The sequence below is a fragment of the Silurus meridionalis genome, chromosome 12 (genome assembly GCF_014805685.1).
Source record: "Silurus meridionalis isolate SWU-2019-XX chromosome 12, ASM1480568v1, whole genome shotgun sequence".
Taxonomy (NCBI): Eukaryota; Metazoa; Chordata; class Actinopteri; order Siluriformes; family Siluridae; genus Silurus; species Silurus meridionalis.
Genome location: NC_060895.1, coordinates 17,857,825 through 17,885,542, shown reverse-complemented (window position 1 = coordinate 17,885,542; position 27,718 = coordinate 17,857,825). Strand labels below are relative to the sequence as shown.

General features: G+C 35.7%; 2 protein-coding genes across 2 annotated transcripts in view; one reads left to right on the top strand and one right to left on the bottom strand.

Moving 5' to 3' along the window:
• Window positions 1-2,497: 2,497 nt before the first annotated feature.
• dusp12 (dual specificity phosphatase 12) lies at window positions 2,498-5,871 on the bottom strand. Its single transcript, XM_046863016.1, has 7 exons — window positions 5,783-5,871; window positions 5,161-5,462; window positions 4,835-4,948; window positions 4,629-4,747; window positions 3,711-3,798; window positions 3,440-3,620; window positions 2,498-2,700 (listed from the first exon to the last, which is right to left on the bottom strand). The coding sequence occupies exons 2-7, from the start codon at window positions 5,442-5,444 to the stop codon at window positions 2,551-2,553; spliced, it is 936 nt and encodes a 311-aa protein (XP_046718972.1). The 5' UTR covers window positions 5,445-5,462; window positions 5,783-5,871; the 3' UTR covers window positions 2,498-2,550.
• Window positions 5,872-18,214: 12,343 nt separating this feature from the next.
• Window positions 18,215-27,718, top strand: part of rxrga (retinoid x receptor, gamma a) — a 14,266-nt gene continuing 4,762 nt past the window's right edge. The window contains exons 1-7 of the mRNA XM_046863554.1: window positions 18,215-18,342; window positions 22,567-22,760; window positions 25,992-26,115; window positions 26,309-26,488; window positions 26,753-26,913; window positions 27,177-27,306; window positions 27,538-27,670. Of these exons, the coding sequence (XP_046719510.1) occupies window positions 18,315-18,342; window positions 22,567-22,760; window positions 25,992-26,115; window positions 26,309-26,488; window positions 26,753-26,913; window positions 27,177-27,306; window positions 27,538-27,670 (950 nt within the window). The 5' untranslated portion in view covers window positions 18,215-18,314. The remainder of the gene's footprint in view (window positions 18,343-22,566; window positions 22,761-25,991; window positions 26,116-26,308; window positions 26,489-26,752; window positions 26,914-27,176; window positions 27,307-27,537; window positions 27,671-27,718) is intronic.

The following is a 27,718-nucleotide window of genomic DNA, read 5'->3' as shown; positions in this document are numbered from 1 at the left end:
CTTCACCACCACAGAGCCCCCGTCTGACCTCTTCCCTGAACCTCACACTACACTCTTCCTCCTTCAGTTTCCACCATCTTATTCTTCTTTCAGTCCTCACTCTCCTCATCTTCTTCTTCGCCTCCATAACCATCCTACAGACCACCATCCGATGCTGTCTAGCTACACTGTCCCCTGCCAACACCTTACAGTCTCCAATCTCCTTCAGGTTGCATCTCCTGCATAGAACATAGTCCACCTGTGTGCACCTTACTCCACTCTTATACGTCACCCTATGATCCTCCTTCTTCTTGAAATAAGTGTTCACCACTGCCATTTCCATCCTTTTAGCAAAATCTACCAATCTAATCAAGAAGGATGAGAAGTTTTCCAATGAAGCCAATTCAAATTCCATATAGACATTGTGTCAGCTTCATCCATTAATTTACACAGAGACACGGATGCTTTATGGCTTTGGTGAATATATACAATCTGGAGATTTAGCTATAAGAACTAAATGCTTCATTCTGGAATTTTCCATCATTTCTTTTCATGAATTAAATGCCTTAATATTTGGCAAAGTACTTCCTAATATAATAGCAATTACTTCACATTATTTAACTGCAACGCTTTACTATTAATGTCTCAGTTGTTACTCATGGAAAACTCATATTGCATTTACATTTGCTGCATTTAGCAGGCGTCCTTGTCCAGAGCAAAGTACAGAAGTGCTTTAAGTCTCCAGCAATGAGTAAATCTACACTGGTACACAAGATTACAAACTCAATATAAATATAACACTTGAATTCTACAAAGCAAATCTGGAAAGTGCTAATTTAAGTGTTTCAGGAAGAGGTAGGTCTTTAACCTTCACTTGAAGATAGTCAGGGACTCGACTGTACAGACGTCTAGGGGAAGTTCATTCCACCACCTCGGTGAAGGAACAGAGAAGAGCCTTGAAGTATACTTACCTCTCATATTGAGAGAAGGTGGTACCAGCCGAGCAGTTCTGGAGGATCTTAGACAGCGTGGTGCAGTGTGAGATGTGATGAGGTCTCTGAGGTAAGATGGTGCTGGCCTATTTAGCTTTGTAGGCAAGCATCAGTGTTTTGAATCTGATAGGTGCAGCTACTGGAAGCCAGTGAAGGAAGCGCAGCAGTGGGGTGGTGTGGGAGAACTTGGGCAGACACAAGTCGTGCAGCTGTGTTTTGGATAATTTGCAGTGGATGAATAGGACCACGTGTCATAGGATCATATGGACAATATCACAACACGTTCATGTCACTCCTCTTTGCCTATTTACAAATTTGTATTTATGTGATTTCATTGGGTTTTAAACAGAGCACTAAAGGGAGCAAAAACAAACCTAGTGCAAAATAAAAGTTTTATTTATCCAGAACCTGGAGTCAAGCCTCAGCCTCTGCTCAGGATTTGTCAGTTCCACACACCTGTCCAAACAGACACAAGTCTACTCTTTAATTATACACACTATAACCTTAACACTCCTACCGAGGCCAAAGAAAGGTGCTTAAACACAGCAATATAATGGACCTGAATCAGGCTCTACTGCAGAGTAAAATTACATGAATCCACCACCACCATTTGGTAAATACACAGAGATGTTTAATAGTTGATATAAAAGATTGTTTCGAACAGAAATGTGAAATATTTATAGATGATCAGTAAATCGATCACTTGGTGCATGAATACATGAGTACAGTTTAACAAAATAAGCTGATATTATTTACTCGTCACACCCTAATGTTTGAAAGGCTGAGTGAACTGGCAGAAATTTTATGCTGAAGAGATTCAAGCTTCAACATACAACTGGTCTTCTTTTCAGTCTGCATTGTGTCAGAAACCAAATAAATCCTTCTGTCTGATGTACTAAAAAAAATCCAACTGCTGTCTGAGGTGAATGCTTTGATGATTTACAGCTTCATTTTGCATAATGCTGAACTGTAAGCTATAATGAATAATTAATACCTCAGTCAAGTGGGAAATATGTGACCATTGAATTTTTCATGCTCAATCTACAGCATGATACACAGTAGACAAGAAATGCTGTCTTCATTACACTAATATATTCCTGCTCCTTTTCTTTACACCACTGTTTGCTCAGTTTTTTCTCTTTACACTCTTGCTGCTTCTAATGGTTCTTTACACTGTTTTTTCCATTCACTAAATGTCCTTTCCTTTTGTCATTGTAGTTTATATCAATGCAGGGATTAATGGATTCTGTATTTCTGCATAATTATGTCAGTATTAAACAATATGCCCTATATAAACAGTATATCAAACCTGGCGAGTGTCTTATTTCGGCTCCACCCCCACCTGAACTATTGGTTCAAATTTGCTAGAACTGAACTAAAGTTCTTGAGGATAACAGAAATGTGGCGCCATCTACTGGATGAAGTATGAAAATAAAGTCGATCACGTTTTATTATTCCCCCTCCATTTAATTTTTTCAAAGCTATTAAGCATATGTCTTTCTGTAGACCAGGCGAAGCCTCTACAATGCTATTAAAAAATATATGTGTTTATTTGTGTTATTTGGTGTTATATCTGGTGTCATTTAAGTGCTGCGAGGTTGATGTGTTTGATTTCGTCCACTCTGTTCTTGTGCATTTGGAAAGCGGGCGTCACCCAGCGGCCACACGAACACTGCTCTCCATACCAGTTAAACGAACCGAGCTTAGAGCTGCACTTCGGACACAGGAGCTGCAAGACAGCATTCATTCATCAGGTGCTTATTGTTGGATTTTCAAAAGCCACAACTCTGCTTTAGCCATTTCATCTCCCATGACAGCGGATAACTATACCATTAGGACACGGTAAAGCCACAGTGTATAATTGTTTTAGTTGTACATACCATGTATATATGTATATATAAATACACTATTCTATGTTGCTGTACTATGCAATGAATGACTGACTGACTGATCTATTACATCATCCTTTATGACAGAATTATACCAAGTTATAACATAATAATAATTATATATTATAACATAATAATAATAATAATTTTATTAATTATTTAAATATTAAACTAACTTATAAAATCATTAAAACTTAATTATAGCACTATTACTTTATTATATTGAATTCAATTGAATTTATTTTTTAGATTTAATCAATCATGCAATATCATTTTTAAAATTTGTATTTTCATGTTTTTTTTTAAGCCTTATCTGCTCTAATCTATTAATTTTTTACTTATAAAATAGACTCTATAGCATTTATTTTATTTACTGTTATATTTTCTTGTTATTCTAATTCAGAAAATATTTTAAAATTAATTGCATTTGTGTGCATTGATAGCAGGAGTGTTTATTTTGTAGTAACAATAATTATAATGTCAGAGTTGCCATCTACTAATGAATAAACCATCAAGACAGGCTTTGATCTTTGCCATGATGTGACTGTCAGCCTGTAACGATTGTAAGCAGCATATTACCTGTCCATCCATCACTCCGAGCAGCGCCTCCTCCATCCACTGAACTGGCTCGATGAAGTAGGATGTGCACTGACTCTGATCTGCTACAGGTCGGCCTCCACTCTGCCTCTTATGGGAAAAAGCAGACGCTCCACTGCCTACACAGTGACTGAGGATGCTGGAGTGGCGGAACAGAGTGCGTCTGGAAAGAAACAAAGCGCAGACACGCACATCAGATGGACGCTGTAAAGATGGAGACGGAAATGAAATGTGATTCAGTTGCAAATTTCACCTGCACATTCTGCATCTGTAGATGGCCTCAGTGTTGTGGCTTTGTGCAGGGTCGACTGCGAATATGTCTCTGGGGATGTTTTTGAGCTCTGAAACCAAATCATACAAATGTAAAAATAGTCAAATACATTCTTGCAGCATGAACTGCAAAGCTGAACAATGCAAAAACAACCAGAAAGCAGTGAGAGTGAATGAAATACCAAACATAGCATAGGAGTTAAACAATGCAAGAGGGTTTTTATGACAGATACACGATATATACTAGAGGTCGGCCGATTAATCGGTTTGATAGGTAATTGCTGAAACTATGGCCAAAAATCCATACCGACTGGTCTTCCGGGTTGCGTTATACAGTACAACAGCGGCCTCTAGAGGCGAATCACTGACACCACGTGCTGTTTATTTAAAATGTCCTTTTTATTCGTTTGTGTAACCTTTTGTTTCAGTTTGAATGCATGTCTTTTAATATCCTCAATATTTATTCATATAATTAATATAGTTCAATTTATTTAATTTAGCACATTCACATGATTCAGTACTGGGTTTTTTGTTTTAACAAAACAATGCTGTTTCTTTGTTTTATTATCCAGTATAGATTGATAAATCAATTGATTAATCGGTTATCGGCAAGTAAATTCCAACCTAGCTATTGTTCCTTTTGCTGATTTACTAGACCAATAAATTTTTTATAGTGTATTATTCTATTCTTTTTCTATTCTTTTCTCTATTTCTTTTTTCTTTTTACACACAAACTAAAATCAAAAAGTCAAAAGCTATTTTGACAAACAAAACTGTCTCAAACAACACAAAAAACAACAACAATCCACACACATCTGGACACGTTGTCTTTCATTCTAAATTACTACAATTTTAGAAAGGAAAAGACATGAGATCATCAGAGTTTACAGACAGCACATACCTGGATATTTCTCAGTAACCTTCTTAAGTCGGAACTGTTTGTATATCACGCTGCTGGGGTCCAGTTCACAATTCATAGCTTCATAGAGTGTCAACTGATCCAGAAACTCATCGTTCATCCTAAAAACACGAGAAGCCTGGTTTTTAAAATAATACTTTTAACATAAGTTTTGTTTGTAAGAGCGTGATTAAATTTTTTTATCTTACTTGACATCTGGTTTGATGAGCTGGAGTTTGCTATAAGCCTCCTGGACACTCAGCTTGTGTGTCTTCATTAAATAAGCAGTGATTACGGCAGCACTTCGACTCTGACCTGCATGACTGAAAGAAAAGCGAGACAGGGGAGCCAATTAAAAACAAAGCAAATCATTATGTTTAAATAAATTACTAAATAAAAAGTTATTTTCTTTCAAAGTTATAAGTCTTTCAAAATGCTGTGTATAGATATAGTCCGGTCCTTAAGTATTTGGACAGTAACTGTACTTTCAGAACTGATCTGTAGTGTATTTTTTACTAAACCTCTAGAAACCTACCAGTGAACAAGAACAGATGATGCTGATGTTGTTGCTGATGATGACGAGGAGGAGGAAGCTGCATTCAAGGCATCACTGATAAACTGGATGCAGCTGTCCAGTTTGCTAAGGAGATCTGTGGATGAATCGTCCAATGCATGGACAAATTTAACGTGAAATCCAGGCAGCTCTGGTTGTTCAGAGTCCACACTGAGGATGTGAGTGATTCCTTTGAGAGTCAGAGCTTCGGGATTCTTAAGATCTGACACAGAGCCAATATAGAGACCCGCTTCAACTAAGATCATGGTGTTGTCTAGGAAATCCTACAGTAGAAGAGACACAAATTTTAAAACAAATGAACGAAAACCGATCCTATGGAAAAGTCCGAGATTGAATACAAATCTGAATGCATGAAACACCATGACTGCAACTTCATGAGATGGAATCAACCTGCAATTATTCAGAGAATGTAGCTATAGCTTGCTGTGTAAACATATCTACGTTTTTGTCCGTATTTATTTGAAGTATATAATCAAGTACCAAGTAATTAGATAGTATTTTACAATATGTTCAAATTTATACACAATTTCAAAGCTGGAAAACAAAACCACGGCGATTTAAACAGCGCCAATGTGTTACCTACCCATGCCGGTCCTCTAAAAAACAGGTTCGATGAGAAACTAAAGAAAAAACGTTTCAGTTCCGGATATCTTTAGTTCCGGAACCAACGCGTTAGCATAGCTTATTCACTAGAGGGCATTAAATACCAACCCATATGAAGTGTATTCAAACAAATTTTTTTTATAAATATACAAATAATGCCAAAACTATATTAGGGAAAAAAAACCTGCTGCCAGGGATTATGTATTTCCTGATCTTTTACAACAGTTTTACTAAATAACAATTGATAACAAGTAACACAAAAATGAAATGCTATTAGCCTTGTAGTGCACATGGTATGATAATGCTGTGTGACATTTCTCCACATCACATGTCTTGGTCTTATTTCCTCTTTCGATGTTAACTTGTACTCAAAATGTCACAGCAAGCAGTGAAGTAAATAGGCAGTGGAGATATACATTCACATTCCATTTTAAACCAATACACACTTGTCTTTCTCTCCTTATTTATCATAACCAAATCCTCTTTGTATCAGAATTAAAATTGTTTACAGATTTGGGATATTCAATCTATGTTGAAATTTCACTTCCTGTAAGATCAAACAGCTCTCATATCACTGATTAAGACATGACACAGCTAATATTAATAACATTTCTTTTAGTAATGGAATTTAGGCTATTTATAATTGTGCTGCCACTCGAGTGTAATATATCAGATGGCCTACTCATTTCTCGTAATTGATATGATGCAATGTCTCTAAAACCTTGTAGTCTGTATTATATGCTTTTACTGGAGCTTTAAATCTCCTGCGCTATCAAGTGTGCCTGATGTGCTGCTATAAGTGTAATCCTGACCTTTTGGCCTGATTATGGCCGTCTCATATGCTGTGGGTAAAAGCAGACACTGTGACATTTATGTAAGCACCCAGTCATTCCAAAGGAGTAGTAATGGCCTTTGACTAAAAGTAATAACTCTTTACTGAACAGTGATATTTATGAATCTTTAAGACAGGATTTATATACATAAAAGGATAAATATTAAGAAAGCAGCGATCAGAAGTCAGATACGATCAGCTTACTGATGAAGTTGTCTGTATTGTTAAATATGTATGCTTCACATCAATATATACCTTAAACTGTCTTACATTTGTGATAAAGTCTTAGATGTATGACAAACATCCTGCATTTTAGTTATTGAGTTGTTTTTATTCTTTGTTATAATCTTGTAGCATGTGTCAGGCTACAGGACCAGTTACAAGCTACACAATATATCATGCTGACAAGTATTTTGTAGTTCAGGTTTCAGATAATGTCATTTCTGTTAAACAAATGTATTACAAAAAAAAAAAGGGTAGTGCTCTGTTTGTTTATATCGATTCATTACAGTAAGTGGTTCAAAAAGAAACATTTAATTTTTTTCCACTGAATTTCTTTATTGTTTGTTTGATTGTTAATTAGTGAGTTTTTTTAATTCTGTATTTCAAGGTCTATAAGGGCAGGACAGAATGCCTATTTGATATTGCTTTTTGATAATGATTTATCTCTGCAAAAATACTTGTCTTGCAAATGACCCTATTGTTGCCTTGTTATAGGCAAAGTGTGTGCTGTAATCATTCTCAATCACATCGCTGATTGAATCATCATTTTAACCAACTTCAATATAAGCAAACTACTACAGCAAAGAGAAAGAAGTATATCATTGTATAGGATGTCTTTGGATGTGGTAGCACTACATTTTCCCTTTACTTGAACTACTTTACTTGAACTTTACTTGAGACCAAACCTGTTCCAGCATGTCAGTGGCCCCTGTGCACAAAGCCAGCTCCAGGAAGATATGGTTTACATGAGTTAGAGAAGAAGATCCTAAATGGCCTGCTATAGAACACTGACCGCAACCCTAGTGAACACGTTTTTGAGTGAATTGTTTCTAACACCCTTGTGGATGGATGAGCACAAATCTCCTCAAACACACTCTAAAACCTAATGGAACATATTTCCAGAAGAGTGAAAGTTATTGTAACAGCACACAAAGACTAAGTGTGGAAAGTGATGTTTATAAACACATAAAAATATTTTACTTACAGTGGGTGTCCACAAACGTTTGTCTTTATTTTGTATTACAATTTGGAAAGTGATTTCCCTTCTAAAAATTATTTGAGTGATATACGAATATTAATGAAAACATTCCTCAATTTGTGAACTGTTTATTAATCACCATCATCAATAGAGAACTCCCAAATATCATTATATGGTGGACGACAAGCAATATAAACTATAATTATTGATAGCAGAGATGACAGTCAAAGAAAAACATGCAACAACCAGCCTCTGTGCAATTTATTGATCAATACCAGAGACACCATGGATCAGTGGACTGCCTGCTTTATTCAAATGAAAGGAGTAGTTTAACTCAATTAAATCAATACTAACACTGATTGATATTCCTAAAAGTAGCATGCATACAGTTATCATCATTACTGGATCAATTGCAGTTGGTTGGTAGTACATTAAATTGATTAAAGGGGGAAACAAACCAATTTACACAATTTCTGTCTTGTTTTGCATTAGTGTTTTCCCTGGGGTTAGAGCCAAGCGTGTGTCAATTCTTTTTGTAAATACAATATATAATATACACACTCGCTTTAAGCTGTAAAGTTGATCTGTAAATGTGAATAAATATTTTGCAGCAGTTAATCGAAGGTCGAAGATTTTGAAAATATGGGTCGTCCAAGTTCATATCAATAATCAATAATAGACTTTCTGTAAACATGTTATGCTAGTAAACTTTCCATGAACCTCTCAGGACTCTTTGTGCAAGTGGTACACTCTGCCCTTTATTGTTTTCTTTTTTAAATCAATGGAGATGTTATGTCCTTTCCCATAAGCCTCAGTGCCCTTTTGTCTATATTTTCAACTCGAAGCACACAGTGCGCTGTTCCCCGTGCCTGGGGATGGGAGATTGGCTAATTGCTTTTTCTGAAAGTATTCTCAATGAAGGTCTGACTGATTGACTATGTCCTGGCAATGTGAAAGCGCTTTTCCTCTTAAGGGTGACGAAGGGCCAAGGCACGTACCTTCCTATCATACAATCGCCTCTACCCTGATTGCTTCCTTTCCAACATATGTCCAAGAGAATTTGGCATCGACTTCCATTTTAATGCCGTTAAAGATGAGAGCTTCCTCCTGTATTTGTATTTTTGATTTATAAGAGTTCTTTCAATGTGTTATTTATATTTCATTGAGATCCCTTGTAAACTAATGTACTTACAGTATGTTTCTCTTATCTTCTTACTGTGGGAGAGGTTGGTTTCCTACTGCATGCCTAATAATAATATATATTTTTTTGAAAGTTTGATTATCTAAATAAAAATGTTAATGCTGCTGTTACTGTTATGAAAGAAGTTTTTGGTGTCAGCAATGTGTAACAGTCAATAAGTGTTAGGCTAATAGTATCATATGTTTGTAATCCAGCGAACCAGTGTTGATTTATTCATCAATAGAGACTCTGTATATCGCTCTGGATAAAGGCGTCTGCTAAATGCTGTAAATGTAAATGTGTTCAACTAGAGCTAATTTCTCATAAATGTCTCATATTTGTGTAATTAAAATTAAGAAAGAAAACAAAGAGGAAGGATAGGGAGTGACATTTGGTAGCTACTACTATATATCATAAGTGATAACAGGAACTAACTTTCTTCACAAATGCAATTGCAGATTTAGCCTTTTATAAGTGAAAACACACAAACAATAAAAATCATGTAGCAAAACTGGGTGCAGCGCAGCAAGGTAGCAACATGAACATGACGAATTTTGCCACAGTGATAACAAACAACAGTGACAAAAGCCAGATGCCAAGTGCTGTACAGGATACAGCTTAAATACTGGTGCTCATTAAACAGAAATGTTAAGTTTCAAACACTCATGTAATGTAATGTGCAGTGGCTAAAATTATTCCTTTTTATGATAGAACATCAAGTTGTTTTTATTTTGTCCGTTTTTTTTCACACACACTTTGGCACTGATGTCACTGTTTTAATGTAAGATCATACACGTGTTTATTACTTGCTTAAGCAACACATTTAGACCAATCAGAAACAAGTATTTAAGCCCTGCAGTAAAATACATTATTGCCCCACATTGCAGAAACATTGTTTGTGTAACATCAAGGAAACATTTGTGTTCCTGCAACTAAACACTACGCAGGATTATAAGAACTCTCCCTCTGTACACTTCAGAAATGTTCGAGAATAAAATACAGATTCCCAGAATCACAATGTTTAGTAAAAAACACTTGTAACATTTGTAAACATTTTGAATCCTATAATAGATTAGTACTGATCAATGTGTTCTGTATGATACATGATACATCATCAATCATGTCTCAATAGTGTGTTACTGAGTTACTGTATGTCATTCAAATCCATTTGCAGATTATAATGTTAATAAGTGAGTCATACATTTATTTCTGATTGTGGTTTCACTTAATTAATAATTTTGTAACTAATTATCTAATTAATTTATCAATTATTAACAATTACATTTTATGTGAAATAACAATAATAACCAGCCGTTGATTATAAAATTAGAATAAAATTCTTTCAAGACTCTGTATATCTGTACAGTATGCTTTTCACTTCTCATCATTGCGCAACAGTGTTTTCTGTACCATCTGTGTGTGTGTGTGTGTGTGTGTGTGTGTGTGTGTGTGTGTGTGTGGTATCAAAGCTTCTTTCTGCTTTACATTATCACTGCTTGCATAAGTGTTTTTTATACTGTCTCATGTTTCTTCTTGATGTCAATGGCTTTTTATCGTCTATTCAATCCGTTTTATATGCAAATCACACAAAAACAACATATTTTGGCTCTTCCAGTGTGAATACTTATGAGTTTATGCAGCATATTTACAAGCATCCTATATTATTATAATGACAAAATTAGTAAAACATTTTTTTTTTTCTCTGAGAGAATGTTTTTGGTGCAGTGTCAGCAAACCAGAACAACCTTTCATTTGACTCTCTGTGTTACACCCTTTGACCGATTGCAGAATATTAGCTAACCTTTCTTCCCGATATTGTCTCATGTCTCACATTTCCGTAGCTTACAAATTCTGATTTCTTTTTCTCAGATTTTGCAACAAGAGTTGGCGTTAAACAGCAACATATTACGTTATTTTTTTCTTAAATTCTCTTATTTATTATTAAGCAGGAAACTACACTGAAAGTAGTGCTTCTTTTTTTTTTTTAAACAACTCTACATGACTCAGAAAGTTTTGATTTAATTTCTATATAAAATTTTATAAAACATTTTTTTATACAAAATTGAAAAATATGAAATTATACACTAATGCTCTAATACTTTATCATTTCTAATAATAATAATATTACTAATAATAGTAATAATTTATTCACAATGAAGTGAATATCCAAGCCTATAAAATACATACAGAAATTTTCACAACAGTCTTGTAGGAATATATATTATTGTTGATTTAGTGAAGTTGATGATCCAGTTGAAGTTGGATCTTTTCTGTCATATTAAATAAAAAAAAAGTGAAGGAATATCTGCTTCTGCTATAATGGAAATAAAGAACAGAACTAACTTTTACTACATTAAATGTGGTAGAAGTTTCCAGATACCTCAAATAATTGACTACTCATCAATTCAATTCAATTAATTTTTATTTGTATAACGCTTTTAACAATGAACATTGTCTCAAAGCAGCTTTACACTGATAATGTGGTGATAAAAGTGAATATGTTCTTTATAAGTAAGTTTGATGAGCAAGCCGGTGGCACCTGTGGCAAGGAAAAACTCCCTGAGATGGCATAAGGAAGAAACCTTGAGAGGAACCAGACTCAAGAGGGAACCCATCCTCATCTGGGTTGCACCAAATGTCCCTTTATTGTAGATATACGATGTTGCGGGGTGCAGTGATGGTGATCAGAAGAAAACTGTAGTCCTGAGTCAGTGTAGCAGACTGTTGACATTGACTACAGTCCAATCCATCCTCAAAGCTCCCGTTCTTACTCCGGAATTTCATGGAACCACCCAAGGTGTGAGAAAACCTGCCTCCAAACGAAGAGAACATTATCCAGAGGCAGCCCAGGACGAAGTGAAAAGATTCGCGGAGGGAAGTGGGGCAGGAACAGGAACAGTGGTCACTGGAACCTTAGGTGCATGTTTAACTCGACAGAGAGAGAGAGAGACAGAGAGAGAGAGAGAGAGAGAGAGAGAGAGTTGGTGAGAGAGGGGTGACAGGAAGAGAAGGACCATCACAGCATTTGTTTTATTCCTTACATACTCTACAATCCAGTAAAATACAGAAGAATATGTAAAATTTGCCTTAATACACAGTCAAAAAAGACTTTTACTTAAATTATTAGCCACTATCAGTCATTGATTTCTAACCATTTCAATTTCATTGAAACAGCGCAGAAATATAACCAAAATCATTAAATACATCACAGGGAATTTGAAGACTTTTTAAGGCTGTATTACATTTACATTCATGCAATTTGGCATTAATGTCAGATTATAGGTCAGAGTAACATTTATATGGTGTTTATTATGTATATATAAATACCTGGTTTATACATTTTCATAGACCTCTGTCTGTGTTTCTATGTGGAAAAAGCTGAAAAAAAAGCTCTCTGGATAATGCACTACTGTTTTACTACTGCACTACTGCATTAATATTGAACAATATTAAATATAAAAAAATAGCATGTGTACAAGAGCAACACAGGAACATACATCCATGTGTGCACTGCATTTATAATAAATGAAGTTGAAGTAGTTTGCACAAAAAGTCCCTGCTTTGTTGTGTGTGTGTGTGTGAGTGAGAGAGAGAGAGAGAGAGAGAGAGAGAAAGAGAGAGAAAAGTAAGAGAAAAAGAGAGAGAGAAAGAGAGAGAGAAAAAATAAGAGAAAAAGAAAGCGAGAGAGAGAGAGAGAGAGAGAGAGAGAGCAAAGAGAGGGATGTATGTCTGATGATCACTGTGTCATGGGTCACATCCCCAGAGCCTCTCATCCTGAGGAAGATTTATGACGCACTTCCTGTAGAGAGGAGGTGAAGTAACACTCGCCGTCCTTCGCAGAGGTCAACATTGAGCAATCTTCTCTCCTCTTCTCACTGCAATGTGTTCATCATTGGATCTTCCAGTTTTCCTGTTTCGTGTTTAACATAGAAGACGTCATTAAATGGCATGTAACCCTGCAGCAGTGGTTATTCAGATAGGATATGTGATCGTGCAAAAGAAGAATATGGATGACCCTAGGTTTATGTTTATGTTTATATAAAGTAAAATTAGTGATTTTTTTTTTTTATTTAAAAAAAAAATTATTTCAATAATAAAATGTCTACCAAGCATATTTAAAAAAATTAATAATTAATTGGTGTAATCTATCTCTGTTCTCAAAATTACACAAGTAGCACAATTTATAGGAGAATTAGCTAATAGGTTCACTTAAAATTTGTACGATGTTTTTGCTGAATTATGTTTTCACATTTCCCAGAAAGACTATGTATGTTTTTTCCTTTTTATTGGGGAACTGGTCTGTTACTCAAAATGTTGCTTCTGTTTATTTTTTTAACATTGAAAATGAATAAATGAGAAAATCTAAAAATAAAATTTTTTGTAAAAAAAGAATGTGACAAATGACAAATGTATATATATATATATATATATATATATATATATATATATATATATATATATATATATATCTTTTACAAAAATAATATTTTTAGATATATATATATATATATATATATATATATATATATATATATATATATAATATATTTATTATAACAGTATAATGGTAATTTTCTATGACTTTTATCATAGACTACTAGACTTCTGAACTAACAATTAAAATTTATCTCCCTCAATTTCTAAGTTGTTTGAAGGCATGCTGTTTGCACAGTTCGAATCTACAAGAGTGTGAAAGACAGACAGAAACATGAGACGCCTTCTTACTGAGTTCCTGATAGATGAGTTTGTTCTGGCCACACACAAACACCTTAGTCTCAGACTAGCACTCTAAGGAAATTCCAATGAATGGTGTGTATTTATGTTGCTATATAATTTCATGCATAATCTTTAACCTAATTCTAACATCAGTAAACATTTTGGGGTTTTTTTTTAAATAAATGTTACAGCTTAGAAAAGTCAGGAAACAAAGTTCATTCCCCCTAACTCTTCCCCCACACACACACACACACACACACACACACACACACACACACACAATGATAGAAATGTCATCCACATTTCCTCAAAGTTTCTTCTTTATGCTATGTCAGGCTGTTTTTCATTTCCACTGTTGCCACTAGCTCAGTCATTCGAGACAAACTTATAGGCAGTAACAAATAAATTCACATTTCATAACCTATTTATCCTTGTAAATCTGCTGCAGGGACAATGTCCAGAAAATAGATAGAATACAGGAATAGTGTACTGTGTTATTGTTGATACTGAATCATCCATATGCTTTCTATATTTTTTATATTGTGTTCCTGATTCTGCAAAGGTCATCAGTCATGTCTGCATGTGAGTGAATCCTATTAAAGTTCATTGTTCTGATTGCAGGTCACAGCTGAGCTGATGTGTATAGTGCAGCAGAGATTGTAAAGAGATAGAAGAAATACTTCATTACTGGACTTAAATAGTTTTTTGGCTACTTTCTAGTTCTACTGAGTATCAAAGATATAAGCAACTTTTACTCTCTACTCAACTATATTTATAATTCAATATATGTACTTTTTACTCCACTATAATTTAATTGACAATGGCTATTACCAATTACATTTTGTACATCTGCTTTATCTGCCGTGGATTATTTATTCTCCTGAACACTCCCCTACCCGCATCTGCTGCATGTGAGCGACGTTTTAGCACCGCTGGCCTCATTTACAGTCCAAAAAGATCTGGATTACAATCCAAAAACATTGAGAAACAGCTTTTGTTAAAGTTAAATAAAAAAATATTTCCCCAATCTGAGACTGAGAGATGCATCAAATCACAGTCAGATCTGAATATGTGTTTTTACTTTGTCTAAAATTGTTCTCGATTGATTTTTCCAGTGTTTTATGGTGAAGTCAAGCTCTATCATAAAACAGCCGGATTAAATTTGACGTCATCATTTTTGGCAAAATAAAGCAGAAAGTGAAATTCCGAGCAATTGTATGTCAGTGGGCTGATTTATAGCTCTGTCATCACTACCGTGGTGTATTAGGCCACTTTCTCATTCGAACATTTGCCATTAGTTCTTTGTGTGTGTGTGTGTGTGTGTGTGTGTGTGTGTGTGTGCGTGTGTGTGAGTGTGTGTGCTGTGTCAGGGCTATTATCCTGAGGGTGAAGGATGGCAGCTGATGGTCATTTCTCCTGCCTGATTTGTCTGTTAGATCTGTGTTGGGTTAAACGGAGGCCTTCAAAGCTTTTAACTGTTGAGGGATGGATAGAGAGTCAGCCTCTCTGACACTGTGCAGACACACACACACACACACACACACATACACACACACACCAGCTACTACTGTAAACAAAAGCATACCAGAATTTTTTTTTCAATCTCCAGTGTTCAGTCCTTGTGTATGGTAGTGGTTTATAGTGGTTTATAAGCTATGCTCTGAAAATCTGAATATCATGGAAGCTTCTAGTAAACAGTTTAAATCATCAAATCTCTTTCCAGTAACATTGCAATATAAAGCATAGTTTTTTGTTTATTTAATACATTTGCTTGGTTATACCCTTTATTTCTACACATATGTATTTGGCAGATGGTTTCATGCAAAGCTGCTTAAGTGGGGCAGAAAATCCAATTAAATCCAAAAGTTGAATTGGGCAGTCAGGTGGTACGGTCATTTTGTAAATTGCCAGATCTGGAATTTAAACTCACAAGTTTTTGTTGTAGAACATTAAGATGAAATGTGCTGAATAAATAAGGCATTGTTATTTATTCATTCGTTCATTTATTCATTCATTCATTCATTCATTCATTTGTTTGTTCATTCGTTCATTCATTAGTAAGCACTTTATCCTTGCACTCATAGTGGATCCAGAGCCTGTTCTGGGATTACTGGCTGTGTGGTGGGAATACTGCCAGGATGGGATGCCAGTTCCTGCGGGGTATCATACACACATATTCACTCACTTATTCATAGGGGCAATTTAGAGTTACCAATATACAGAGGAAACCCAAACAGACTTCAATGTTAAATTCTTTTTATATATTCTTATTATATAATGTTTCGTATCAAATGAGAATAATGTGTCAGTTTTGATCTGTTGATGTGCTTTCGGCTGCTAGAACAAAATCTAATAATGTAACCTGCCTCATTACTTCCACTGAAAGGAAAGGATTTAGTAAATACCCCCCTTACACCAAATGTAGTAAATCAACAGTGTAAGTAGATTCCTTCCTGCATTAGAGCAACAAAAATAATGAAAATAATATGCTTGCTTATTTGTTTGTTTGCTTTGCCATAAAATCACAGAGGCAGTCTGTGTTTACAAACTGGAAATATATTGTTATTTGCATACATTCCAGGCTTTTGGAAACTCGTACCAAAACCGGAAGAAAAAATGGGACTCTTTTACCTGCACAGCTATTTCTAGAAAAGATTTAAGTCAGACTTTTCTACTAAAGTGACGAAAAGTACTAATGAAGAAAACGTGTACTGTTTTTTGATGCTATCGGTTCTTCCCTAGCAAGGGTTTAACTTCGCATTCTGGGACCCTGACATATTTGTACTACGATGAGGACCTTGATGTCTGTCTAGTTAAGAGCGTCTGGCAAATGTTGTAAATGGAAACGGATAATATAACCTCAAAAATAAAACAAGATGATATAAGTGCAATTATTGCTACAGCTTAACCTCAGTAAGTAGTAATCTGATCATTTGCGTACTTCAAGACAATTTGCTTGCCTAATTGTCACAGTCTTCATTTAGTAAAGTAGTGTGTGGCCCAAGACAGTGCTAAAGCCCGAGGCCATGTGGTTCCATTATAAAGATAAAAAGCTGCATGATAAATTGTCCTTCAGTCCCCTTTACTCCACAAATATACATTATCTAACAAGAAGCGAATGAAAAGAGCCTGATTAGGCTGCAATGCCTTGAAAAAGGGAGCCATTCGTCTTAGTTAGCGTCCCTTCATTATCTTTTGTGGGCCTTTTTCTTTTTTTTAAGCGGACTGTTGTTCCCATCCAGTGGTGCTGCAGTGTCCTGATCCAACACACTCTCCCTTAAACAGGAGTAGAAGACTGCAAGTGCTGCTGACTTCTGAATAACCTTACTCAGTAACAGGAGCTCACCCTTATATGACCCCACAGGCTGGAGGGGGATCTCAGGGGGATCTTCGCACCTTTCATCAGCCTCACAGGGACGGAACGGCTGGAATTCTGGGAATTTCTTTCTTCTCAGATTGCTTCAAGTTGGCAACACTGTGTTTTCTCTTTTATTAGACAAAAACAAAAAAGTAAATCTAATACAGGCACTTCTGAAAAGTAATCGTGTATGTGGAGTAAAATTGTGCACATGCAGCATCTCAACTAATCTCATTTAAGTAGTCACATAGCAATATGATCTGACCAGATGTGTAACAGATGTTTAACAACCTCCAGGACCAGTTTATTATTACAGGCTTCATTTACTTAAACATGATGTACATTCATTTTAATAGCATTATTTATTGAACATTGTCTTATTACCATGTATTCCTCAATTTAGTCTTATTTGTCTGTACAATTGTTTACTTATTTGTTTGTTTGTTTGCTGATATACACCACATACCTATAAAACTGTATTTTGATATACAGATGTTTTTTAGCCTCATAAACTTATTCTTACATTAAATGTACATTTAATGTAAAATGTAAATTTTATTTTTCAATTCTTTCTTTCTTTCTTTCTTTCTTTCTTTCTTTCTTTCTTTCTTTCTTTCTTTCTTTCATTTAGAATGTATTCATTAGTCAGTGCCCAATGTTTTATTCATTTTTTAATCATTTATTTATTTTCATCTTTTCATCATATTATTAATTCTTTTATCAATACAATTTTATTAAAATTGAAATAAAATGGTAAAAAAATATATCATTCACCAATTCCTTAAATTAAATTTTTTTTTTCAATTGCCATCTGCATATTTATTTATTTATTTGTTTGTTTGTTTGTTTGTTTATGCTCATTACTACTCACTATGTATTCATTTATATGCAAATCAGTGTGTGAGTGAATATTAGTTGAACAGTAGTTGTTTTGTTAATCATTAATCCACTCTGCGTGTGTGTGTGTGTGTGTGTGTGTGTGTGAGTGAGTGAGCGTCTGTCAAAGACCTCCCCAGAGTCTCCCCCTCCTTCTCTCTGTGTGTGTGTGTGTGTGTGTGTGTGTGTGTGTGTGTGTGTGAGTGAGTGAGTGAGTGAGAGAGAGAGAGAGAGAGAGAGAGAGAGAGAGCAGCGAGTCCTCAGCAGGAGGGACGGACACACACACACACACACACACACACACACACTAGAGACTTAAAGTGGACTTCAATTCCACACTGGCTACCAGATGGATCATACAGAATACCTTCATCTGAGTAAGTGTTTCATGTGTTTATATTTGTTCATTAACTCATGGACTACACTGAGTTTCTCTCATTGCTTTGTCTTAACGGTATGTGCAAGTTTATTTGCTGTCTGGAAAGTTGAAGCGCACTTTGGACCAGACGGCCATAAATCCAGCACACTTGGCTCATTTGTGTACTTGTGTCACGTGTAGTCGCCGTGCTGAAGCTCGCAGGTGATTCTGCCTCTCAGTCAGGGTCAAGGGTTGGCACTTTTATTGCACTTCACAAATTTATGACTTTAAACTGTTTGTCTAAGGGCTCTTCATGCATGGATTTCACAGCACATCTGTATTTATGGGGCACTTGAAATGTTTAGGAGGACATTTGCTAAAATATCAATAAGTAGTATCAGAGACCAAATGCTTAAATTGATCACTGTGAAATAGTGCATAAGTGCATTACAGTAAAATACTGTAAACTTTTATATGATGTTAGGTTAAATGCATGTAAACATAAAAAATCCAGGGTAACTCTTGGTCTGCACTGACATTACTGCAGCAAACACTAATATTAATATTGCAAAAGCCAATTGGATTAGTACAGTAATGATGATTTCCCTTTCATTGTTGGATAAGTATCTGATTATAACATTTTAGATAAACCATACGTGTCAAATTTTTTTATATGTAAACAAAGACATAAAGATCCACAGCTCAGCCCAAGTTCTGTAATTGTTGCCCTTCTTATGATAAAAAAAGCATTAGTTTTAATAATGTTTGATATTACAGTAACCCCCCGTTTTACCGCGGTTCGAATCTCACGGTTTATCACAGAATTGCATTTGCCACATAACTAATTGGTTTAGCTGAAATAGTACGATAGACCAAAAAACATACAGGGAATTGTTTTTATGGAGTTTTATGTTAAAATAATTCCCTGTATGTTTTTTGGTCTATCGTACTATTTATATGCATCAAGTCAACCTCCTTGGTGTTAGTTTCCAATTTGATCATAAAGTAACCACCAAACTGAGGGTGTGGTGTGAAAACGAAGTCTACGATCAAATGATAAAGTATATAAAGTATGCTTAGATATAAGTATATATTTAGAAATGAATAAACTAATGAAGTAATACAATCATAAAGAATTGGTGAGCATCAATCCTGTCATTACAAAAGCATTTATTCTTCAATCTGATTAATATTAATAATATAAGCCAGTCATTATTGGTAACTAAGTTGGAAAGCTATTTTAAATGGATATTTTGGTTAAAACATGGCACCTCTAATGTAGTAATTTAGTGAGAAGATGTTTTGCTGGTTCAATGATTTGAATAAGTTCAATTCAGTTGCTTTGCATATATTACATTAGCTTAAATAACATTGCATACCATTACAATTGAGCATTTCGAGTACTACTTCAGAAAAAGATCTGCTACAAAGTGGTTTGCTGTTAACATTTTTATTAAATAGTAAACGTAAATATTAAATAGTAAACATTACAGAACACCAGATGAACACTATTGTGTATTTTCTTGTCAAAGTCACTGTATGGAACAATGATAATTCAGCATGTAAGAGAGGGTCCAAGTGCAGATGGTTTATTGACACGCAATCCAAAATTCAGGTTGAGCAACCGGACTAAAATCCCTGACAAAATGATCTAACTTAATTACCGGGTTGTAATCAAAATACAAAGTCCAATAAACTGACAACTAAAGCAAATAGGGCCTGTGATAATTACAAACAGATGAGTCAAATAAGTTACTGTAGAGCAGAGATGCCCAAACATTGTCCTATAACAAAGCCAAAAATCAAACTTGTTCAAAACTGAGGACCGTGGGCCAAAAACAAATGTAGATTGAAAGTAAATGACGTTGGGAAAGCAGCACAAAGTTGTTTCATAATGATGACAAATATTGTATTCTTTCAAAACAGCAATTTCCTTTTGTCTATGTGTCACTGCTTCCATCGCTCCACAATTAGCTTTTTGTTGAGTGTCGCAACGCATGCTGTACCTCCACCTTACGCATGTACACCAAATAAAAAAAATCCAGATGTTTATATTCTCTACATTTAATTTCAATTTACATTTTATATAGATTAAAATAAAACAAATAAGGTGGTTAAATGTTCAATTAGAAATGAAAATTTGTGTCAGTGGCAAAAAAAATTCCCTTTTTTCACTTCTCATGTAAGGCATGACAGGCCAAATCAAAGGTCACCATGGCCCTAGTTTAGGCATCACTGCTATAGAGAGTGGTTAGTTTTTTGGACACAGAGACCCCTGGTGGTGAGTTTAGGGATCGATTAAAGACATTCTCAATGCAGGATGAAATTATCTTTTTTATACACAACAAAATGTATTTAATATATGTAATATCTAATAAAAGAAAGACAACATTTATTAAGCCTATTTCTAGAAGTTTTACTCATTTTCACTTTCAATGGAATTTCTCTTCATTTGGCAGATCATTGCATTTATTTAAACCATTTCTTTCTAGAAAAAACAGCTAAATGATTTGCCAACAAGACAAAAAAAAGTCATGGTTTGAAATAGGCATGCTTATATTTGCATATATCTTATATTTGCATTGCTATTATGTTAAATTAAGAAATATTAAATACATGTGACTACAGTATATGCATGATTTATCTTTATTGATATAATTCTTCAGTGTATAATCAACAGCTTTATTGAAGATTCCTGACACTCCTCAGAATTAAAACTCTCAAAACTTAAAACGATCACTCTCGGGTTCAATCCAAGATACTGAACATGTTTAAAAGGAGGTTATAATTTAGGTTTTCAGTTTTTTTTTTTTTTATGTATTGGACGGTAATGCTGGTGATGATACACACACAACTAAACTTATTATGCAAATCAGAAACAGCTTTATTACCAAGTCTGTTCACACACACAAGGAATTTGACTTGGCATCAGAAGCTTCCAGTGCAGGAGAAGTACAGACATAATGTAATAGAATAGTAAACCAGACAGTTCAATAATGCAACATATACAGAGTAAAAATGTTGTTAAATAAATGTACAGATGTTATTTACAAGTGTTCAGTTTACAAATGGACCATTTGGATTCTATGTACAAATGTGACAGTTACAATGGACAATGTGTAGTTTTGAATATTTTAATTGTTCATGCTGAGTAAAGCCTGCCTGGTTTTTATGCCTGGCTGTTTTGGTGGACGGAGCTCTGTAGCGCCCACCAGGAGGCAACAGTACGATGCATTAATAGGTATCTGAAGAAAATGTCTACATAAAGAACGGACGATAAAAAAGCTCGTAGAGGTCACAGTAGGTTATGTGAGGAGGTTAGTGGGAGGTTGGTTGAAATTGGCACTTTTGTTCTAATTTGCTGGATGTGACGTTCGACTGCTGACCCTCATTGACCTCTCTGTGTCTTCTGATTGGATGCACTGTGTGAACACTATCAACCCGTTCTTATTGGATTCAGTTAAAGACAATTGTACTAGTCTGAGAGCAGGGTTGTTTTATGTGCTATTATTAGCTGCGATTAAGAGGGCAAAAAGAATGTGTACATTTAATTCACAAATGCACATTGAGTGCGTTACACTTTTGCATTTTGCAATACTTATTAATATAAATACTAAAATACATTTTAAAAAATTGGAACACTTTTTACAGCTGATGTATTATTGGGCTCTTTGTTTTTATTTATTTTGTCTGGTGTAACTTGGCTTGTTACTTGTTACTTAATGATACACACATTTGCTCCAACATCTGTTAATAATGACATTTACTTTGCACAGACTCTCTGCTGCTGTCTTTCTCTTTTCTGCATTTTCCCTCTAAACCTGTTCTGCACAAGGTTTTTCTATCACGGGTATGCAAATGACTTCCAGACGACACACTTATCCATGCCTTCCAACATTTAGAGACTCTGCCATTCATTATCAGATGTCTGGCAGGACAGGATCGTCAATTAAATTAGAAATGTATTGCATGCCAACACTTAGCTGCTGTATGTGTCATAAAAAAGCATGTCATTTTTGAGATCCCATGTGTTAGATGCAATCTGGATGTTAAAATACAGAAACCACACATGAATACGCTTTTAAATGGATCTTACTTTTGTTTGAGAGACATTTCCTTTTCCTTCTCTCTCACTCTCTCTCTTTCTCTTTCTCTCTCTCTCTCTCTCTCTCTCTCTCTCTCTCTCTCTCTCTCTCTCTCTTACTTTTCTTTCTTTCTCTCACTCCATATTTTCTGATTCCAGGTTCTTCGGTACAGGTTGACCACAGTCACCTAAGGCCACCCTCCCATGCACCTATCGGCTCCATGGTAACACACCTCCACCCGTCTGTCATAAGCGGTATTACATCACCCTACTCTGTCATCACCTCGTCCTCATCGCTGAGCTCAACTACTTCATCCCTGCCCAGTCCACATAACATGGGCTTCAGTCCTCAGGTAAACATGAATTCCACTCTCTGGACTCATGCAAAATGGTCTTAAAAAACTATATATATATATATATATATATATATATATATATATATATATATATATATATATATATATATATATATATTATAAAAAAATTACTAATAACAAATAAACTATGTACTACTGCACAAAAGCAACAATTGCAACTAAAATGAAATAAAACGATTTGCAGGAACATGGTCGGATTCTCGCGTGGTTCATGCAGAATGCAGAATCAGATATTATGCTACAGATATTATTTCATTATTGAAGAAAGGAAAAAACAACACAACAAAACCTTGGCCTGTTTTTTTTTATATATATATATATATATATATATATATATATATATATATATATATATAAACATAGTTTTAGTTCATGTTCTCTGTTCTGAAAAGTTCATTGTTCTTGTCCATGTTCATCATTTGCATAAAAAGTCAAACAATTAAAACGAAAGATGCATGTTTATTTTCCTTTTTATTTCATTCATATTTAAAAGAGAAGCAAGTGAAACTAAAAAGCAGAGTAGCAGGGAAGAAGCAGTCAGTGCATTAAAAATAAAACTACTTATACATTTTACCTGCGTGCTTTTGCGTGCAGGAGTTGGACAAAACTTCACTATTGCAGGCGGGAGCTATAGAAAATAACATTTTTGCGGTAGCGGGACTGGAAAATGTAATTTAATCAATTTTAAATATATGTACTGTATATACTGTATTCTACACTCCCAGACTGGTTGTTCTAGACTACCCTCTGCTGGTTCAGAACAGAATTACAAAGTGACTAACTATCTGCTCTGAATGTTTTTAATTTCTAACACTTGTCATACCTAATCAGCTCATTTTAATATGTTTTTTTGGCATTGTCGTGTGAGAGCGGGAACACACTTAAATATTTTGGACATGGGAAACTTCGGATGTTTCCAAGTGAAACTCTGTAAAAGGGGTGTAAAGAAGGGAACTCAATAACACATCAGCATCTGCTCTTTATTAGCATTTCTCTGAAAAGTATTTTTCAATTCAAGAACTATAATTCAAGAAACTATATAAAAAAGAAGGAAGAAAATAATTATAATTCTATGTTATTGTTTAAAATGGTGTACAGACAGTGTTTTCTTAGCCCTTGACGATTTTCGCAGTGTTACATCCTGGAATTGAAATAGATGTAAGTTGGATTATGTCATTAATTGTGTGTGAGTGTACAGAAGTGTTGTGGGTGTGGGGTCTAAAATTATATATGTATTAGGGGTGTAACGGTACACAAAATTATCGGTTCGGTACATACCTCAGTTTTTAACTGTTCTGATCAACTTCGGTACAATGATGGGGAAGGAATACAATACATTAAATTGCCTGTCTTTTTTTTATTATCGCTGTTTATTGTTTTTTACAGTTTTTGATAAAATGTCTGCTTGGTTAAAATAAAAATTTTAAGTATATATACAAATAAAATAGAATAAATCTAATTAATGAAATACACTTTTTAATTATATGCATTAAATTGAGTAATCAATTAAATAGGCACAAATTAAATTAATTAAATAAAATTTAACAAATTAAATAAAAAAATATTTAATATTTGTTAGACCCAATCTGCTTAATACAGATTAGTGCAATATGTATATTTTGCTTTTTATAAATAGAAAGTTTGTATTGAGTTTGAGTTTTATTAGATAAAGATTTTATAGAAGGAGGAAGACGTCTACAGAGACGGCAGGAAAAGGAGAAGTGTAGGAGAGTGGAGGTTCGGGTTGGTACTTAAAATGTTGGCACTAAGACTGGTAAAGGGAGAGAGATAGCTGATATGATGGAGAGGAGAAAAGTAGATATGTTGTGTGTTCAGGAGACCAAGTGAAAAGGGAGTAAGGCCAGGAACATTGGAGGTGGGTTTAAACTGTTCTATCATGGTGTGAATGGAAAGAGAAATGGTGTAGGGGTGATTCTGAAGAAAGAGTACAGTAAGAGTGTAGTGGAGGTGAAGAGAGTTTCTGATAGGACTGGCTCCATCAACATTTGAGAATGTTGATGGAGAAGAATAGAGAGGTTTATAAAGAGTTGCATTGTGTGTTTGTGGATTTAGAGAAAGCGTACGACAGGTCGGAGAGAGGAGTTGTGGTATTGTATGAGGAAGTCAGGTGTGTCAGAGAAGTATGTGAGGGTGGTGCAGGACATGTATGAGGACAGTGTGACAGCAGTGAAGTGTGCAGTGAGAATGATAGACTGGTTCAAGGTGGAGGTTGGACTGCATAAAGGAGCCCTTTCCTGTTTGCAGTGGTGATGGACAGGTTGACGAGTGAGGTCAGATAAGAGTCTCCATGGACTATGATGTTTGCGGATGATATTGTGGAGAGGTGGAGGTACGTGCTGGAGAAAAGGGGAATGAAAAACAGTAGGAGTAAGACACAGTACATGTGTGTGAATGAGAGGGAGGGCAGTGGAGTGGTGCGGTTGCAGGGAGAAGAGGTGGAGAAGCTGGAGGAGTTCAGGTACCTGGGGTCAACAGTGCAAAGTTAAGGAGAGTGTGTTAAAAAAGTGAAGAAAAGAGTGCAGGCAGGGTGGAGTGGGTGGAGAAGAGTGACAGGAGTGATTTGTGATAGAAGAGTATCTGCAACAGTGAAAGGGAAAGTTTATAGGACTGTGATGAGACCTGCGATGTTGTATGGATTAGAGACAGTGGAATTGAGTAAGAGACAGGAGGTGGAGCTGGAGGTAGCAGAGTTGATGTTAAAATTTTCATTGGGAGTGATGAGGATGGACAGGATTAGAAATAAGTTTATTAGAGGGACCGCGCATGTACTGTATGATGTTTTGGGGACAAAGTGAGAGAGGCCCGATAGAGATGGTTTTGAAATGTGCAGAGGAGGGACATGGGGTATATCTGTAGGAGAATGCTGAGGATGGAGCCACCAGAATGGAGGACAATAGGAAGGCCAAGGAGGAGGTTTATGGATGTGGTGAGGAAAGACATGCAGGTAGTTGGTGTGAAAGAGGCGGATGTAGAGGATAGAGTAGTATGGAGACGGATGATCCACTGTGGCGACCCCTAATGGCAGCAGCCGAAAGAAGAAGAAGAAGAAGTTAGATTTTTTTTGTTGGACCAGATTAAAACCAGTCCTGGACAGAGAGCCATATGTTTAGCAATTTAGTTCTAGACCAGTAATCATGAACCCAGTTCCTGGAAGTTAACTTTCTCATTTCACTTTTTTCCATTCAGATAAACAGTCTGGAAGCCTCAAGAGACATTAAGCCTCCTGCTAATATCAGTAGCAGCTACCAGTGCGTCAGTCCAGGCTCTCTTTCGAAACACCTGTGCTCCATCTGTGGTGATCGCTCTTCTGGTAACCTCTAAGTACCATTATTTATCAAAATCCCCTTGATGGTAGATGAGGCTAAATAAAATGTGAATGTTGTTTAACAACGTAGTTATCAATAATCTGAGTGCGTAGCGCTTAAAATATGCCAGTGTGGGATTTCAAAGTACATTTTAGCAACATTATAGTCCTTCTTCTCATAAAATGCAATTCTTTCCAGGTAAACACTATGGAGTATACAGCTGTGAAGGCTGCAAGGGTTTCTTCAAAAGAACTGTCCGGAAAGATCTGACATACACATGCCGGGACAGTAAGGAGTGCTTAATAGATAAGCGCCAGAGAAATCGGTGTCAGTACTGCCGCTATCAGAAATGCTTGGCAATGGGAATGAAGCGGGAAGGTGAGGCCTTTACATACACCTCTGCAACATACACCTTTACATACACCTCTGCAACATATTATTTACTTAAAAACCTTTTCAAACCTGCCTTTGTTTTGCATTAAGTAGGCAAAATTTAATAAAGTAATATTTCACTGTCTTGTTTGTGATTATTAAAAATAATGCAGTGGGATATTTCCTGACACATAGGATGAATAGGCTTCATAAATAATGATGTGAATAAAAAGGTCCTTACTGTGTTTTTGTGTGTGTGCATATGTGTAGCTGTGCAGGAAGAAAGGCAACGGGGTCGAGATAAAAATGACAACGAGGTTGATTCCAGCAGTGGTTTAAATGAAGAAATGCCAGTGGAGAAGATTTTAGATGCTGAATTATCTGTGGAGCCAAAAACAGACACCTACATTCAGACTAATGCAGACAACTCAGTAAGGAAAATACTCAAATCTAAATTCCCACCGTACTCATGGCCTTTACACACAGTCGTTGTGTCAATCTGCTGTACTTATAATTCATTGTTATTCAGTAAATAATCGTTTACATGATTTAATCAGACCTAAAGGTTTGGATTTGAAAAGAATGGAATGATAATCTACTTTTTGTTGACAAGTAATTATAATTTGGTAATAATGTTAACAAAAAAACTATTAGTCACGTGTTTCTGATGAGAACATTCCCTGGTTTCTGATAGACAAACGATCCTGTCACCAACATCTGCCAGGCAGCTGATAAACAGCTCTTCACCCTGGTGGAGTGGGCAAAACGCATCCCACAATTTTCTCAGCTACCTCTGGATGATCAGGTCATCCTCCTACGAGCAGGTCAGTAAACTTCTTCTGTACAAAATTCGACAACATTGTTAGGTGAGAGTTAGGTCGAATTGTTAAAAAAAAACATTAGGTAGCTCACCCCTAGTGTGTACAAGTGCATGTAGCTTTTTCCCTTTCACTGCTTCATTGTGAATGTGTGTGTGTGTGTGTGTGTGTGTGTGTGTGTGTGTGTGTGTGTGTGTGTGGGTGTGTGTGTGTGTGGGTGTGTGTGTGGGTGTCTAGGTTGGAATGAGCTGCTCATCGCATCATTCTCTCATCGCTCTGTGTCAGTGAAGGATGGTATTGTGTTAGGCACCGGGCTGCATGTCCACCGCAATAGCGCTCACACTGCAGGAGTGGGGTCCATCTTTGACAGGTCTGATTGTCTGATCTTTGCTTCCTGTTGTCTCTAATATCTGATATG

Excerpts from the sequence above, each read along its gene's own strand:
- dusp12 (XM_046863016.1), bottom strand. The coding sequence starts at position 5,444 with ATGATCTTAGTTGAAGCGGGTCTCTATATTGGCTCTGTGTCAGATCTT. Across the intron at positions 4,949-5,160 it reads TCATCTGTTCTTGTTCACTG|TCATGCAGGTCAGAGTCGAA; the intron begins GTAGGTTTCTAG and ends CTTTTCTTTCAG. Across the intron at positions 3,621-3,710 it reads TACAGATGCAGAATGTGCAG|ACGCACTCTGTTCCGCCACT; the intron begins GTGAAATTTGCA and ends GTTTCTTTCCAG.